Source organism: Mauremys mutica, chromosome 1 (genome assembly GCF_020497125.1).
Source record: "Mauremys mutica isolate MM-2020 ecotype Southern chromosome 1, ASM2049712v1, whole genome shotgun sequence".
Classification (NCBI taxonomy): domain Eukaryota; kingdom Metazoa; phylum Chordata; order Testudines; family Geoemydidae; genus Mauremys; species Mauremys mutica.
In genome coordinates, this window is record NC_059072.1 from 15,036,144 (window position 1) to 15,054,636 (window position 18,493).

The following is an 18,493-nucleotide window of genomic DNA, read 5'->3' on the forward strand; positions in this document are numbered from 1 at the left end:
TCTATAAAGATATACATAATTAAAGAACTTAGTCTTTTCTTGTGCTTTGAATTTGTTTAAAATAGAGGCCAACACATTTTCTCAGATTTTATAAAAATGTCTATAGCATCTGGGGGATAAGAATTTAGACTTTTTCCTTTAGATTTCCAGTGGCCATAGCTTTAACACATTAAAGGGTAAAGCTAGCAGGTTGGAGATTAAACAAGCTGATTTTGAACTATTCAGAGACTACATTCCTTTAAGCTATATGTGGTACTTTCTGAAATCTGAAACTTTTACATTCAAAGCTCTGTCATACTACTTGAGTAGTAAAAGGAGTCTTAGGTAGGTCAAATCTATCTGAAAGACAAACAAGGAATGACTGAATTAAATACATTTGTATTCACTTACTTAACACCATATCTGTCTCTAAACATGATATGATCCCTATATGTTCGATTTACATCAAGATCGATTTGCCTGATATCTGGTGAAGACCCTCTTGCTCGATGTTTTAATTTCTAGGAAAAATGGCAAGAAAGAAAAGAAATTAGGCAAAACTCTGCTGACATCTAAAATAGGAAGAGAAACTGCTTAAGGCCACAGAATTTATTAGTGGACAAAAAACATTTGTAATCTGTGAATTTACAATGCTTATTATAGAAAATGACAGGGAAGCAAAGAAAAGCCTCGCGGAAGTTGGGAGTGGGGACACACATGGGAGTAAGGGGGGGGGGCATTGTCCCCCCAACAGAGGCAAAGCATGGGCGGGCATGCAGGGTCATGTGCCATTGCTCCCCCGCCCCCGTTTCTGTCAGCGCAGAGCTGCCCAGCTGAAGGAAGTTGGTGCTCAAACGCTGCCTCCTGGATCCTAGCACTGGTTGTACTCCCCTTCTGCGTGCTGGGAGCCATTCTATTTTCTGTACAAACAGTGAGTGCCCATGATGGGGCAAGGCAAGGGGGGGCGGATAGGGGCAGTGGGGAGATGGATAGCGACAGTGGGGAGAGGAAGGGGAGGGGGTGGGACAGGGTGCAGTGGAGAAGGGGCATGGGATGGGGAAGCGAAGGGGATAGGGGAATTTGGGGGAGGAAGCGGGAGCCCAGCATGTGGCATCCCCTCAGCAGCTGAAGCGGCTGGGGTTCTGCCATTAGGCAGGCCCATTGAACTCTTACCCCAGTGAGCCCCACTCCCCCAGACCACTCCAACAAGTCCCCTGCACCCAGAACCCATCCCACCAAGTCCCACTCCCCCAGCACCTGGACTTCCCTGCCAAGTCCCCCCACACCCAGACCTCCCTCCCGCCAAGCCCCAACCACCTTCACCTGCCCCCGCCCTGCAGTCTCATTGCCCCTGCACCCAGAAATCTTCCCCCATCCTCCAACCAACCCCTATCTGTCCAGATCCCGCCTCCCCGATCACCACTGAGCCGCTCGAACCCAGACTGCCGCACACAGAACCCTCTCACGCCACGCCTGGATCCCCCCACACCGAGCCCCTCTACACTTGGATGCTGCTGAGCTGAGCCTACCTACCTACACCTAGTGCAGAGGGGCAGGGCCCTGGGGTGTTTCTGACGCAGGCCCAGCCCTGGCACTGTGTCAGGGTTGAGTGCAGCCTCACTACCGAGTCCTTGTCCCAGTGTGTGTGGGTAGGGGAGGGGGGAAGGTGGCTGCAGAGTGATCTCCCAACTCCATGCAGCCAGTGGCCTGTGCTCCCCACTGCCATGCTGGAGTCTCCACAATTATTTATTGACAAATAAAATTTGCAGAATTTTTATTTTTTTGGCACAGAATTTTTAAATTTTTGGTGCAGAATTCCCTCAGGAGTATAGTTTTTAGCTTCCCAACTTTGCACATAGCTGGCACCTTTCCAAATTGGATTATGACTTTTTTCAAGATTCTTATGAGAAGCCTTAATAAAATCCTACCAAGGCAGAAAAGGATAAGTGAAGACTGCTGTGACAGCATTAGCTTACAGGTTTCATTGTTTTACTTACTGGTCTGGCCCTTTGGCAATATCTAAGTTAGAGATTGGGTTTCTTTGTTTGTTTTTGTATTTCACTTCTCAGCACGTTGTTTGGGTTCAACGGCATAATCACTTTACAAGTTCCCAATACAATTTTAAATTTAAGATATATTGTAGGATGGGAGGTGGATAGACCGTGCTTCTGTGTCTATCCCCTTTTGGGGGTCGGACTGACAATCATAACCAAAGAATTCCAAATATGTCCTCACTGCCACACTAGAAAAAGGATCTTCTCCTAATTCTTATATGTATTCATCACAGAATAGGTCTCCTCCTTGTTTGGCATTTTCCATGATCTTTTTTCATCTTTGTCCTCCAAATGCCTGATACACCACACTAACTGAACCTGTACAGTATTAACATGAGAGTCTACCAAAAAGCTATTGTTGTGTCTAGGCATACTTTCTATGTAGAAAGTTTCCCCATCACAAATTTCTGTGACTAGCTTGTAAATTCTTTTAGATTTATAAAAGGCATATTCATTCTTGTGTGACTTCAGCAGAACCTCACTTATCCATATTTTATGTAAAATTACTACCTCCATTTCTCAGCAAAGATTTAGCAACAGATAGCTGAAATGGGTCTCAAAAGACAAAGACTTAAAATATATGCACCAAAAAAAAACCCTACAGAAATGTGCTTTCCTCCCTTAGAACATTGGCCAGGACGTTATGAAATATTATAATAAACTAAAATACAGGTGCCAAAATAAATCAGTAAAGCACATTTCATGATACCTAGCTTTGTTTGTTTTTATTGCGCTTGTTCTCTTAAGTTCTCAAAATTCAGTAAATTGCAATATCCTCCCCAGTAATTACTGCAAACTAAGAAGGTTCTGTTTTAATAAGCATTTGCGGAGTACTTTACATCTTCAAAATGCTTTACAAACATTAATTCATCTTGGTTATTCCCAAAGCTTGATTTTAATGTTGTCCCTCTGACCAAACATTCAAATACATGAAACCCCTCTGGAGTCAAACAACCCAGTTATTGTTTTATTTTTAAAACTTACTGAACATTTTTATTTACCACCATACTTTCTTTTTAAAGAAATCTACCTCCAGCTCCAAGAGAACAGTGGGAACCACTGTCAAAGTTTCACCAGATGAGGGCAGGATCATGAGATACAGTGCTTCAAGCTTACTTTCTGGCTAGTGATTAGTATGGTCTTTCACCTATTGCTGCCTCCTTCTGCAAAGCAGAAATCAAAAACTTACAGGGCTTCAGGGTTTTTTTAGGACTTGTCCGCACATGAAAATGAATCCAGAATAAAGCAGGGGGTGAATTTGAAGTGGATGAACTATATTCCTTATTGTTTGGATGTTCTTATTTCAAATTAACTTAATATATTTCCAAAGTGGATTAAGCTAATTCAGAAAAAGGCGTCATTCTGGAATAAGTGTGCACACATGGGTAAAAGCTCACACCCACAAAGTTGTGTTGGTTCTTCGGGGCTAATAAGAGTAAAAAACTAAAAAACAATACAAGGGGGGAAAACCCACACACAAAGCTCCCCTCCTAAAATTACTTTTTTCAATGAATTAAACAGATGGGGCTGGGGACGGGGGAGAGATCTGGGAAAAGATTCTGCTGAGTAAATGATGCTACTTTTATAGTCATTTCTCTGAGTAGAACTGCACTTTAATTATTTTGTCGATGGGGGAAGGAATCAGAAGAATTATAGATTACAAACCCAAAAATAAGTGGGTCAAATGCTGAGCTCGCATGGTTTCTCTTTGGCTACAGAGTTGAAAATACAGTTAAATACAATTTCTACTCCTTTTGCTACATTGCCTAAAATAAAAGCTCAGTATTTCCCAGCATCTAAGATTTTGTGATTGGTAATTCTAAGGGGAAATTTGCAAACTCACATTATAAAAGTCTTTCATTTCTTCTTTCATTTTAGGGACATCAAGTAGTAAACACCAGACTTCACCTCTCAGCTGCAGTGGGATTCCTTTATAAATTCTCCTATGGAACTGTAAAAAAGAAAAAGAATTATATAAATGCAGAACAAGCCAGAAAACCTTGAGCTGAGTGAGCCTTCCCTGCATCAAGCATTATTATCAAAAGAAGAAGGTCATAATATTATCCAACAGCCCTGAAGTAGTCCTGGAAGTATTTTGCAGGTTGAGTATGTCTAATAAATACTGGTAACTGGGCTCCGTGTTGGCAGCCTTAGTAGAGAGGCCAAGGATTAGACATGGAGACTGAACTATGCTCTCATTCCTGAAAGAGGCTCTTCCAGGTCAGGACATGTACAATGGCAGGACTAGTTGGAGAAACTTACATTGCTGCTGCCTGTGCTATACTTATTCCATGAGTAGAGAACTGAAGTATTCTCAGTCTGGCACTGTACATAAGCACTAAGCTCAAACAAAATTAGTTCCAAAGTAGTCCACATGTAACTCACAATTATTATGAAGTCATGGGCGGCAGGTTATATATTTGTGTGGGGCCCGGGCCCCAGCAATATTCAGGGCTGGGCGCCCTGCTCCAGCAATAGTTGGAGCTGGGTCTCTTCCCGCCCCCCCGCCCCCCCCCCCGGTCCTGCCTGGATCGGCCCCGGCCACCGCAAGTCTCCCCCCGCCGCCGCGACCCTGCCTGGAGCAGGTCCCAGCCCCCGCCTGCCACCCCCCCTCCGCGTGTTCCCCCCCCTCCGCCGCGTTGTGTTGCGTCCCTGCCTGACAGAACGCAGCGCGCCTCTCCCCTGCCTGCTGCCCGGAGGGCTCCCAGCAGATTTGCTGTCTGCTGCCGCAGGGTCCTAGTGCCTGCTCTCCGCCAGTACTGGCAAGGCAGGCTGCCCTTACCCTGAGCCTCTCCAACCCCAAACCCTCAGCCCCAGCCAGAGCCCTCATTCCCCCCGCACCCTAATCCTCAGCCCCAGCCCTGAGCACCCCCACATCATGAACCCCTCATCCCCCTGCACCCTAATCCTCAGCCCCAGCCAGAGCCCTCATCCCCCTGCACCCTAATCCTCAGCCCCAGCCAGAGCCCTCATCCCCCCGCACCCTAATCCTCTGCCCCAGCCCTGAGCGCCCCCACATCATGAATCCCTCATCCCCCCGCACCCTAATCCTCTGCCCCAGCCCTGAGCGCCCCCACATTATGAACCCCTCATCCACAGCCCTCACCCCACACTCCAAACCTCTGCCCTAGCCCTGAGCCCCCTCCTGCATCATGAACCCCTCATCCACAGCCCTCACTCACAGCCCAACCCTCTTCCCTAGCCCTGAGCCCCCTCGCATCATGAACCCCTCATCCACAGCCCTCACCCCACAGCCCAACCCTCTTCCCTAGCCCTGAGCCCCCTCCTGCATCATGTACCCCTCATCCTCAGCCCCACAGTCCTCACCCTGCACTCCCTCCTATCCCCAAACTCCCTCCCCCATCCCACACACCCCTTCCCAACCCCAAACTCCATCCTAAAGCCTGCACCCTTCACCTCCTCCTGCACACCCACCCCCTGCCCCAGCCCAGAGCCTGCACCCAGCACCCTTCCTGCACCCTAATCCCCAGCCCAGGATCTGCACTCAAAACATGTGGCACTATCCTTTTTGAAAATTTCTTGTGGGACTAATACTGAGGGTATGTCTACACAACAATCAGGAGGTGTGAGAGTAGGGTGACCAGATGTCCCAATTTTGGGGTCTTTTTCTTATATAGGAGCCTATTACCGCCCAGCCCCCGTCCCGATTTTTCACACTTGCTGTCTGGTCACCCTATGTGAGCGCAGCTCATGTTTCATACTCAAGACAACTTTGATTTAGCTCAAAATGTAGCCACAGCAACATGGGTGGTAGCATGGCTAGCCCCTTGCGTATGTACCCCTGGTCCTGGGCAAGGCTATACACAGGAGGCTAGCTGTCCCGCTGCCCCTGCTGCCATGGCTATAATGCTATTGTTACTCAAACCAGCTTTGATCTCTAGCTAGCTCAAGTATGCCCACAGGAACTGCACTCAAACCTCCGGATTGCAGTGTAGACTTACCCTGAGTTGAAGTTCATGCATGTATAAGACCACCACAAACACAGGAAATATTACATATCAAACTAACAGATTTCAGGTCAGATATACTGGTCACTGTCACATTTGGAGAGATCTGATCAGAGTCAACTAATAAGTAATCAGACATTTTTTCCACTTAGCTGTGCATTATGACTTACAAATTATACAAAAAAGCATTCTTAGAGGATTTAATGCTTTTGGCTGCAGTAACAAATACTGCATGGTAGATAGTCATGATGTAATAGTATTGCCTGATTCAATGCCAAGACATGTTGTGAAAGTTAATTTTAATTATGCAATACAAATTAATTTCCCGATAGATATGTTGTTATACTAAGACTCATACAGAAAGGATGAGAAATAGGGGAGAAAGGCACAACTCAGTACTTGTACATCTCCTTCCAATTACACAGCCCATCCACCAGCATGTAAAAGCAACCACCATGTTTTTCCATTCTTTTTGGAAGCACTGCCTCTAAAACATGCTACTGTACTTGGGCTACAGGAAACACCAAAATTGTCAACCACTGGGAAAGCCTAGCATGAACCAGAAGAAGTAAAGGTTGGCTCAGTGAGGACTCATCCAACCCTCCATTTGCCACAGGATTTGTGGCCCAGTGTGGAACCCTTTGAGGGAAGAAAAGGAGATAAGGAAGAGAAACGGATATTACTCCGGAGCATCCTTCCCACTTACAAAACAAGTTGAATATATGCACCAATCATTCTGGGAAACAATGCTTTTAAATGATGGTATTTCTTTGAATGCCATCTACAAAATAGTATCCTTTGGGAGATATAACCATAGCCATTTTGTAGATGGCATTCTACAAAGCAAGCACATGCACCTCACCCACAGCAGGTCTCAATAGCTCTGTGGTAAGTAGAAATCCCTTTTGGTTAGCAGTAGAAAGTTCACTAAAATAGTAAACAATAGGCCAGTATTAAATCAAATAGTTCTGATGCTCCTATATCCAGTGCAATACATTTCTCATTCCCCTATGGAGCAGGCAGCATGTTCCAGTGTTAATATACTTGAAGATATAAACCTGACCAATATGTGACTTTAACATAAAAATATCTTTGAGTTTATATATTTTGAGTTTTTTTAATAAACACTCACACAATACACCCACAGAGGAATATGTAGGATATTGCAAAATTTAAAAAGTATATATTTGGACAAATGGGCTGGAGGTTAAGAATGAATCGTTTCTATTTACTTTTTCATTCGCAGCGTCTTATGTTGTAACCACCATTGTAGTACTTGCGCATCTAAAGATTTTGCTGTTATTATATCACAGAAAATCTAGACTGCCTCTTAATGTGTACTGCATTTCTTCTCACCCATTATCCTAGTATATCATAACTGAAAGCATGAGACAGTACACAATATCAGAATAATTAAAAAACATAGATCTTTCTTCTGAAATTTGGTAACTCGTTTTGTAGTCATTTCATGCGGCTAAAACATTGACTATAAACCAAACAAGAGATAATTCAATAATAGATCTATTGGATTTTTTTTTTATTTAACATGTGCTGAAAGTCGCAACAGATCAAGTGACAAGTTACTGCATACATAAAGCATCTGTATGAATTATTATTGTAATGTAGGCAGCAATTTAAAACAATTCTCCTACTCCAAAGAGAGAATCTTAGTCTTACTTTCATTTGTGATTTTAACTCAAGTTTCCAGAGCTGAAAGGCTAGTAAACAAACCACGGGGTAAACCTTAGGCTATTTGGGCAACAGAACTCCCTATCTTAAAGATACATTATCAAGTAGTTCAGATCCAAGCTTTAGGTTTAGGAATGTACTAGAGAGACTAGACGATTATTTAAATTTTTAAAATTCTTTCATTTTTAATAATCCAAGGACCAGAGGCCCATTCAAATGTACAATGTGGAAGGCTAAAAAGCATGAACAGTAGTGGCCAAGTTAGAGCTTCTCAAAGATAGAGAAATTCATCACTCAACTGTCATCTCTACTATACAAGGCAGATGTACACAATCCTTCACCACTGCAAAAAGTATATGCCTATCAACCAGAACGATTGCCAACCTTAAAAAGCTTGCTGTCTAAAGACGCTATCAGACACACTTGTATGTGCTATAATCTACACACAAGACATTTTGCTGCTATTATTCCATAACCTAAATTTCTACATGATTTAGTCAGCTTCATGCATGTTAAAAGGCCGGCAAATGCTTGGGTGAGAATTTTCATTTAAAATTTTTGGGTGACATTTATTGCTTGTAAAAGGAATTGGACTGCCCATCTTGGAGGCTGCAATACTCTGTTTATCCACAGAACAGACATGGTGACAGCAGTATTGTAAGGCCTTCTCTACACTAGAAAGTTTTGCTGCTTTAACTATACTGGTATAAGGCACCTTTATTCATCTGACTTAACTGCATCCACACTAGGGCTTTTACCAGTTTAACTATTTCAGTAAACAATCAGACCCCTAGCCTGTAAAACTTTTCTTTAGTCAACACAGTTCCACCAGTAGGGTTGCCACCCATGCAGTTTTCACCTGGACAGTCCAGGTTTCAGCTTGTGTGTCCGGGTGCCATTTGACAAGCCCTGATGTCCCTCTCTTTTTTTTTTTAAATCTGTGGAAACTGCTCGCTGCCAATTTGAATTTAACCCACTGAGAGAACGCTCACCACCCTCATGAGGAAGGGGACAGAGTCCAGCCAATCATAGCCCAGAACCCTGCCCATCCAGCCAATCACAGCCCACTGCTCTCCCTGCCCCACCCACTCCCAAATGCGGAAAGTTCATCCAACAGCCATCAGACAGGAATGACTTTCAGTAGCTATCAAATCAGTAAGTTAAAGGTCAATAGTCTATTACCAGTCCTCTATATCAGTGGTCTCCAAACTTTTTTGATCGCGCACCTCTATCAGTAAAAAATTTCTGAGCATGCACCCCCTGCCGCAGGGCTGGCTCTACCATTTTTGCTGCCCCAAGCAAAACTGACGAAGCGCAAAAAAAAAAAAAAAGCCACCCGAACTGCTGAAGCGGCACTGCTCCGGCAGCGCTCCTCCTGCCACACACCCCCAAAGGATCCTCCTGTGCACCCCACTTTGGAGACCACTGCCCTATCTTATGCCCTTCTCCTAATCAGGTGATAATTATTGCACTACAGGTGTACTTTGATAAATAGCATTTTTGCCATTTCATAACAATGTTGTTGCTTGTTTCTTCATCCATTTCCATCAACTATTCTCTTAATCATCAACCTATACATTGGAGAAAAATTTACAAGCAGATATATATTCTAAATAAAGACACAGGGCTGGGAAAAGGAAGAGTGGGGAAAGGTCAGCAGGATACTGAGCATCTGCACTTAGTGAAAACTCCATAACCTATGCTTTGTGATACAAACTTCTTGCTAAAATAAAAACAAAACTGAATCATGTATTGAACAACAGCCAAAGGCCTGAGCACTGCATTATTAAACAAAATACACTTTGATAATGAGCAACACTAAGGAAGGAGAGAGATTTGTTTCCCGGGTCTCAACAGAGTGGGCAACTCTACCACCCTATGTGCCCACTCAGGCTGAAACAACCAGCAACTAGGACAGCTCTCTGAAATCCTGACTTGAAGGTTGATGATAAAAGGGCTGACAGAACTTCTGTGAAAGCAAAGTTGGAGGAACAGTCAGCACAAATAACCTGAACAAACAAGTGAAAGGTTCACAAAGCAGAACATCATCCATGGAAAAAATATTAGGACCCAACAGGGCTATTCAAAGCTATGGGAAGATTTTGATGTGAGCAAACATTTTTAATTGATTTGATCAGAAGTTTTGCAGCACTGGAGAGGCATGTAGACAACCTGCAGAATAATGCCACACCTCATTTTGGTCTTCCCTGAAAGCCCTACAGACTCAGATCCTTTGACTTTGCTCTCAGAACTATTGCTTAATTTAAACAGAGGAGGATCCTTTCATTATTGAGAGATGTTGCAAGATTCTGACTAGAAACACAACAGAACACTAGATTAAGGACTCCCATTGTCTGACAGGTTTCAGGAGACAGAAAGAAGCTCAAAAAGCTGCCAGAAACAAGATTGATGTCTCCTTTGAAGGAAGAAAATCTTTCCTGACATAGGCTCAATTACACAGGCAATAAGACGGGAAAGGAATGTGAAAGATTCTTTTTATAGGAGGGAAGAGACAGAGCCGTACCATATCCAACAAAACCAGGAGCTATACACAACAGAAACCCTCTCCTTTACGATAAGTCTTCAGCTACCACATTATTAAAGAATAGTCAAATGAAAACGCAAATGGAATATCAGCATGTTTAAACCTATCACCATAAGTTGTACATTGCTATTACCCTATATACCAAATATAAAGTATATACCTCTGTGTTGGAAATAGCTGTTTTTGTATATTATCATATGACTTACATGATCATAAACAGATTTTGTATCCTCTCTAGATTCAAAAATAAAGGAAAATACACACAGTAGAACTATTACAGTCCTCCAGACATGGAGGAATTTTCATTAACCAAACTATAACAATATCTGATTTAAAAGAAATTATAGTACTAAGTTTAGATATTTCTATTTCTTGTTAGGGATGTTAATATATGTTTCAGTTAACTGTTACTGTCTGAAAATATTTCTCCATAACAGCATAGCATTATGAAATTGGAACAGTGCCCTTAGCATTAAACATGATGAAAAAATTATGCAAGTATTACATACAAAAATGTAATCAATTTTTTTTTAAATGGAGGCTTCTACATCTGGCACACTCTGGGGCTGATCCTCAGTTTGGGTAAATTGTCATAGCACTATTGATATAACTGAACTCAGATTTCAATGGAGCTAAGACAATTTACACTAGCTGAGAATATGCCCCCCTGACTTTAAGAGGGAGAGGAGTGGCTATAGAATTGGATCCTTAAGTGGTTCTTTCCAACTCTGAAGTGAAAACACATGGCATGAATTAAAATGGAAAAGAAAAGTTAAAAAACTAACCCATTTTGATTTTGCAAGGATGAGTATCTGTGATGATTTGGGGAATCTGTTTGTACAACTTAGGAATTCTGGTTGACATTATGAAGTTGTTCTTCTGAAACTGCTGTATCATGGAAAGCCCCTATGTCTGTGTCTCCACCATTGCAGACAGGACCTACAGCAGGTATACAACACTGAGGACAATGGGGAGGACTTAACTTTAATAATTGTGTTTTGACTACACAATAGTTATGCTAAAGAGACTGCTGGAGTGGAAAACCAGCTCAGCCTTTGAAGGAAGGCCAAGCTGATCTGCAGGGGGGCTGGGAGTTTGGAGAATGGAAATTTCCCAAGTAGCACGAATATACAGACTAAAAGAAGGAGAATATAAAAGGATTCACACGGGGAAGACTCAAAGGAGAGACATAGGAAGTTTGAGCAGGAGAGGGCAAGGGGGGATAGGCCATAGTCAGAGAGGAAGAGCTGGGGGGGGGGGTGGAGAAGGCTCCATACTTCTGCACACCAACGATGCATTGCAAGAGAAAAACAATGGATGGCCTCAAAGGACTCTGACCCCAGCCCAAAGAATGGTCTGGATTAGTGAGGGAACTGATGCAAGGAAATGCATGTAAGGCTCATTATATCTTTATAGGTCTGTATTTCTTGTGTGATAAGTAAAGAGCAATATGGTATTTGAATTCTATGCGAAGTTTGTATGGGTTATGTGCTATACCCTATCACATGCCCCATGAGAAAGTTAACAGTAACCTAGAAGGCTCATACCTTTGATGGAGTTCTGGGAGAGAGTATGTTTGACCTACAGAGGAATTCTGAAAGCTCAGCACTGCTTTCGGGGACTATGCAGCGGGCCACATAGTCTAAACTCTCAGGACCAGGTGCTCAATTAGGGATCTAGGCACCCTGAGCTGGTGCCAAGACTAGGCTCTATTCAGACTCCAGAAGTTTAAAACGTGAGCATCTGGATCCCCTCACAGCAGTCTCTTGAGTGGCCACAAAGGGGGTGCGCAACAAGATCTGTTACAACAGCCAATCAGTCAATCTACCTGCCTGTAAAATGCACACCACCGAATGAGACTTGTGCACACACCCCCAAAATGTTCCCACATACTCTGTGGGCCACTCTGAAAATATCTGTGAGAAATACAAAAACAAGACACTTCTCAAGCCATGTTGCAAGAGCAAGCTCACAAATCTAATTGGCCCAAGGAAGGGAAATGAGACAGCTATCAGAAAACCTAGTTTTTAAGAGTGAGAATTGTCATTCAGGCTCCCAGGAGGCTGGGGGAGGCCGCCAGCTGAAAAAGAATCAATCATGGCAAGGATAAGAATCAAATCCTGAGGTCCTAAAGGAATGTATTGCTATAATGGAGCCTTCATTAGGTATTTCATCTTTCATGGGTTTTGTAACAATAACATGAGAATGCAAGCATTAGAGCTCTGCACTATCTTATTCTGAAATCTCGGAGAGGGGAAAGTGATACTTTATTCAGGCTTTGGAGACTGAACATAAAGCAAGTGGAGATTTGACTCTCTCATGCTTTATGAATTCTAAAATAAATTTAGTTACCTTTTCTTGGGAGTTTCTCCTTCCCTTCCCCCTCCTTGGATAGCTTCTCAGCTAAAGCTGAAGGCAGACATACACTGTTGTCAATATTCAAATGGGAAGATAGTAAGTGGAATTTTATTTAATCTTTCCTGAAAATTGTGACCACAGTAAGTCAGGAAAGCTTTAATATGAATAGTGACTGATGGCTTGATGTACTTTGGCTTGTTACACTGTAGAATACAATTAAGAAATAAAAGCATAAACTAGAAGAACTGGTGTCAGGAACTAGAACATAGAAATTGAGGAACTTTGCCATTCGATAGACACCTTCTACATAAGAAGCTGCTGCTGGAGAAGAGTAGTATTTTATTTTGATAAGCAACAGACATGAAAAAGGCAAAAGGCAGCTTCAGGAGACCATTACACAGTCTGAAAATGCAACCTGTTCTTGAAGAGGTTTCTGAATAATTATTATTTTGGAACCAACGGGCTTCATTTTGAGACACGGCTATCGAGTTACCTTAAAGATGGTTTCCATTAAGGCACTTTGGATTACCTTTAGGTCACCAGTTCAAATCTAACAGAGGCTTGACATCTTAACCTTCAGATGGCTGTTTGGTCTCAGTCCAGTTCCTAGTGGTCAGGTCTTCACAATCCATTCAAACTAGCACTTTGTAAGCTGTATCAGTAGAGAAGTTAAGGACTGAATGAACTCCCTTCCTCACTCCTACCTCTGCAACACAGGTTAGGAATATGGGCAACATAGTGAGATAAAACATGACTAAAGAAGAAATTCAGTGTCCAGGATTCTGTCTTACGTCTTTCATAACCTCTAAAATATTTCCTAAATCTGAAGTGGCAGATCTAGTTTCGCCTAAAAATTATTTCTCTCTCTCTCTCACACGAATGCTTTCTCATTAACTCCACCTGAAAAATTAAGAAGGAAAGAATTAAGGAAGAAGTAGATAAGCAGCTTTACAAAAGAGAGGATTAAAGAAAACTGTATTTTGCAATTATGAATAAAAAAAGTTTTAGTGGAATATAATCAAATAAATTGACTCTCATACACAGATATATAGTTTCTTGAAGGCAAAACTTTCTCAGTTATATATTATGAAAGGTCATTACAGAAGTGCTGCCCAACTACTTATGCTAGTTGTTCTCGTGGTTGTTATATCCTTAGGGCCTGCATCGCCTCTCTTTTTTTCTGCATTCCTGGAATATCTAACTACTGCATTTTCCAAAAGACATTCACAACTACAGTTATAGTCCCCAACTCTGCAATAATATGGTGCTATTCTCTTCACAGTGCTTTACAAACATACTGATTTCAGGAGCCGTCCTCGTCAAAACTGCAGGGATGTCAGGTGGAATGAGACCCTCTAAGATAATGTCTGTAAGTTTTCTTTAGGTATAAGTTGCTTCTCTGGCTTTTAAACACACAAGGAGAAGACAGAAAGACAAAGATAGGAGTTACTCCAGCAACTGTGGCACTGTTCCTTGCTGCCTTAAGAATGGCAGGGTTGAGGAGCTAACATACTCAGTGCCTGTCCCCACCACACACAATAATTGCAGGACTAGCCACACACACATCCTCTTTATGAGAGCTTTGTACAACACTGAGAATCAGCAACAGCTCTCTAATAAATAGTAAATAATAAACAATACCTTATCTTACCATCTATGGCATATTTTGGGAGGCTGGACATCTACTCACTTTGTGCTCTGGATCACTCATGTTGTGCATATGGGGAGAGAGTGGGAGATGTACTCAGTCCTTGTTTTAAGAGTCTCTGTGTTCTCAGTAGTGTTCAGATGATCAGGGTGGACAATGAGTTCCTAGCCTCTGGCAAATAAAGCCCATTGCTGAATAAAGCTCCACCCATAGAATCATAGACTATCAGGGTTGGAAGGGATCTCAGGAGGTCATCTAGTCCAACCTCCTGCTCAAAGCAGGACCAATCCCCAACTAAATCTATTATCCCTGACATTATTTATAGTGCTCTGTTCACTTAGTTGCCTTTACTGAGGTATTCCCCATTCTATTGGGAACAGTAAATGTCCATCTTAATGGCACGCACAAGTGGCCATTGTTTCAATCATACCCACTTTATAATTGCAATATGACACTTCAGATAGCATTACCCATCACACCTGAGGTACAAATTTACTCAGTACAAGTACCGTCTCTATTATTTTATAGGGAATTAGGAAGTGAGTGTTATTTAAAAAGCAAATTTCTGCCCACAAAAGTGCAGCTCAAGCTGTATTATCCACAATCAGTACTAATCCTGATCTAGCTACATTTACACTCAAGATAAAAAAAGAAGATGGGGACACAGACAAAAACATAATCATCAGCCAATCTCTTGCACTTGGTCTCCAAAGTAACAATTAACTTTATTCAAAACGCAAAGGAACTCATACTTGAAAAAAAGTCTCACTCATTTTTCTTACTAGTAACACTTTAACTTTTTTCTTTCAATGTCATTTATTAATGTGCTATGTATTATTTTAGATACATATAAAATTAATACATTATAAATAATTCACATAAAACCAACCCACCCACTCACCCCTCTTATCTGAGGAGTGCTACTTGTGCGCCCCAGGCATCTGAATCGCTCACACATACATCTCTCTCAAATGAAATTCAGGAAATAAAGTGGCCCTGTGGATTTTTAAAGGGACACTATCAGTCTGAAACATTATCAGTTTTAAAACAAACAAGCACATGAGTTAAAAATGGTTTCAGCTGCAACAGAGTCCAACTGTGGTTTTACAGCCACATTTTCCCATTTTTAAAAATGTTGTATGGAAGACCCACAAATGACAGAGAAGAACATCTATAGCAGAAGAGTGCATACAAGTCTGTCAAATGCCCAAAGGTTGCGTCTTCACTATCCAGTAAACTTGAGTTTTATAACTCAAGTGTTAACTCTAACGCCACTTCAGTCCCCACACAAAAATCTCTAGCTCAAGTTAAGTGGTGCTTAAAGCTGGAGCTAGCTGACCCATGAGGTGGGGTGGTTTGAAGCATAAGTGACTCATGCTCCAACTACTAATGGAGTGGGAATGCAATATCTTGAGTCACACCAACTCAGCAACAGTTAATCAATCACGCCACGAAGCTAATCAGCTCACTCTGTAACTCCAGTGTCCAGCTGGAGCGCAGTAACTCAAGTATACTAACTCAAACTGTTGTAGTGAAGACGAGCCCAAAGTAAAACTGGAAAATAGTGAGATATACTCTTATATAGCCTTAGGTATTGCTCGTAACAGCAGGTAAAAAGAACTGCAGGCTGAAAGGACAGAAAGGTGATTTAAGTTGATTGTCACTTTAATCTAATTTACTCTATGGTATTTACAGTACAAGGCTAAGGCTTGTTTACACACTAATAATGAAACTAGACTGGACAATGTGTCTTCTTTCACTGTTTCATGTTCAGTTATCCCTCATTTGTATAATGCTGATATGCTCAGGTCTACAATGCTACAGAAGAATGGTTTAAATCCTTCACCACAAAAAAAAAAGAGAGAGAGAGAGAGAGAAATGTTGCAAGAGGTTATTCTTATTAGGTTTTGTACCCCCTTCCTCTTTTCTCTCTTTTATAAATTGACTTTAATATGAAGCATAAAAGATATTAACTGTTTCCCAATAGTTTCCCCCTTCATCTTCAAGAGTTGTTAAAGGGAAGAAAAGAAAACAAGTCAAGAATTCAGAGGTATAAACTGAGCAACATTTTCTAAGAGCACCATCAAAATAACGAAGATTCCCAGTCTGAATTGGCACAGGTGTTTCTTACAGAAGACACCATCTCTCTCAAATAAATGGTCCCTATATCACTTAAAGCTAAAGTTGCTATAGCTACAGTGTAGTACTTTTAAACTATGTATCAAAATAAACAGTTTTGTAAAACCTGCCATAATGGGCAATTTGTGTGTTGCCTTTTACAGAAATATTTATGGGTATTTTTAAAGAATTTTGCAAGAAGGGATGGCAGGAATCTATTGTATAAAACCAGAACTTCTTCCATCTCCTTCCAAAGAGCGTGATGAGACAGCAAACACACATTACTTAGCACTTAATTGTGTAAATAATGATCCCAGTCTTACAGATGGGAAGTGGTGCTAAGAAAAATGAAGCGTTAGACAAAGGGTATGTCTTAGGGTATGAGAAGGTGCTTCTCAAAGCAAGTAGACAGACACTTGCTAGCTCTGCTTGAGTTAGTATTCTACAAATAGTAGTCTGGCCACAGCAGCACACACAGCAGCTCAGGCTACCAACCTGAGTACAATCCTGTGCCCAACTCCCTGGGTACACACCCAGGTGGGTAGCCTGACCTGCCCTCCTTACAGCTGTGGCCACACTGCAATTTTTAGCACACGAGCTCAAGCAGAGGTAGCAAGTGCCTGTCCACCCATGCTGTGAAGTACCTTCCCAACTGCTGCATAGATGTACCTTGAGAGTTCACTCTCAGCCCACATTAGGGTTACCACATTTTAGTTTCCCACCCTGATGACCACTCCAGCTTAGGGAAGAAACTGTGATTCAGAGAGTAACAATTCCTTCCTTCCTTCCCCCTTCCTCCAGCAGGCTGTAACTTGCTGTAGCCAGGAAATTGTGTAGGTTACTTCTCCCTCGCAACACCAGCCCAGTTCAGCTTACTATTGCCTGGAGGGGCACAGCTGTGCTGCTCACCCACTTCTGGCCTTTTCCTAGCCCCTCCTCACCAATTCACTCACAGTAAAGGAAGAGGGGGGCAGTGAGAATGCACCGAACGAAGATCCAAGTAGATATTACACACTTCCTGTGGGCTACAGGGCCTAATTCCCCTATTTGGCTGTGCAAGACATGGACAACATCTAACCCTAAGTGACAGACAGAGCTAGAGAAAAGTCCAGGTTTCCTGACTCTCAATCTGGTACCCTATCATTACACAACTGTCTCTCCACAGGAGGAAGCTATTGCACACAGAAGTACAGCTATCATACATGTAAATGTAGTCCATTTTCTTTTGTTGTCAAAGCTCACTTGTGGTAATTGAAAATCCCACAGCCATTTTCAAGACAGTTAGTGATGTTAACCTCTGGCTGAATCCTGAGCTAAATACCAAATGGCTAATTACACCTATTTAAAATTCCCCTGTAATTTCAGTTGAACAATGCTTTTCTGTACTTTTTGTCCTGACCTGTTGCGTGGCATTACTGTGCACTTTTAAATAGCTACTTGCAGTATTTCAGGGATGGCTCCCTGTCAAGTTCAGTAAAACCAGTGCACCAACATGTAAGCATCAGCCTCCTAAGAGAGAAATCATTTCCACCACAGGGAGGATCCACCTGCATGAAGGGCACTTTGCATTTTTTGCTTAGTAACCTGAAATCAACATACGGAAAACTTAACTAAACAAGTTGTACTTAAGATTTAGGTTTTAATTATTTGTTCTGTATGTTAAAACTTACTCTAGGCACCCACTTCCAAGAGGATCTTTAAAGCATCCTTTAAAGCTCCTTTAAAGCATCTTCATGGTGTCTGGTTTGTTCAACATGTAGTTCAATATCAAAATTTATGACTAGTCAGGCTCCCTGGGTAGGAACCCAAGACAACTTTCAGTATACAAGTAGCAGAGGCTCTCTTAGCCCATCCACCAAACCTGTGGCTGTGAAAGGAGGCTGTTTCTCTACACAGCTACCTGCTTAATATCACACAAAGAATTTTAAAAGGATTCAAAATGAAGAGCCAGCAGATTCCATTATGGTTATACACCACCTGTATATCGGTTTGATTAAAATGTTCAGCATTAAATACTACAATAATGTTCAGCATACAAACGGGCACAAAGTCAAAGCATAAATTTAAGATTCAGATCCAAATTTTTCCAGAGTTCTCATGTTCCCATCTGGACTTTTGGATAGAGCCTCTCTCT

At 42.0% G+C, this 18,493-nt stretch overlaps 1 protein-coding gene across 5 annotated transcripts in view; it reads right to left on the reverse strand.

The window, feature by feature from the left end:
• The window catches only part of USP6NL (USP6 N-terminal like), a 221,736-nt gene that overhangs the window by 50,146 nt on the left and 153,097 nt on the right, over positions 1 to 18,493 (reverse strand). For all 5 annotated transcript variants that reach the window (XM_044979184.1, XM_044979164.1, XM_044979173.1 and 2 more), the window contains 2 exons: positions 3,877 to 3,984; positions 391 to 500 (listed from right to left, as the gene is read on the reverse strand). In XM_044979184.1, the coding sequence (XP_044835119.1) occupies positions 391 to 500; positions 3,877 to 3,984 (218 nt within the window). The remainder of the gene's footprint in view (positions 1 to 390; positions 501 to 3,876; positions 3,985 to 18,493) is intronic.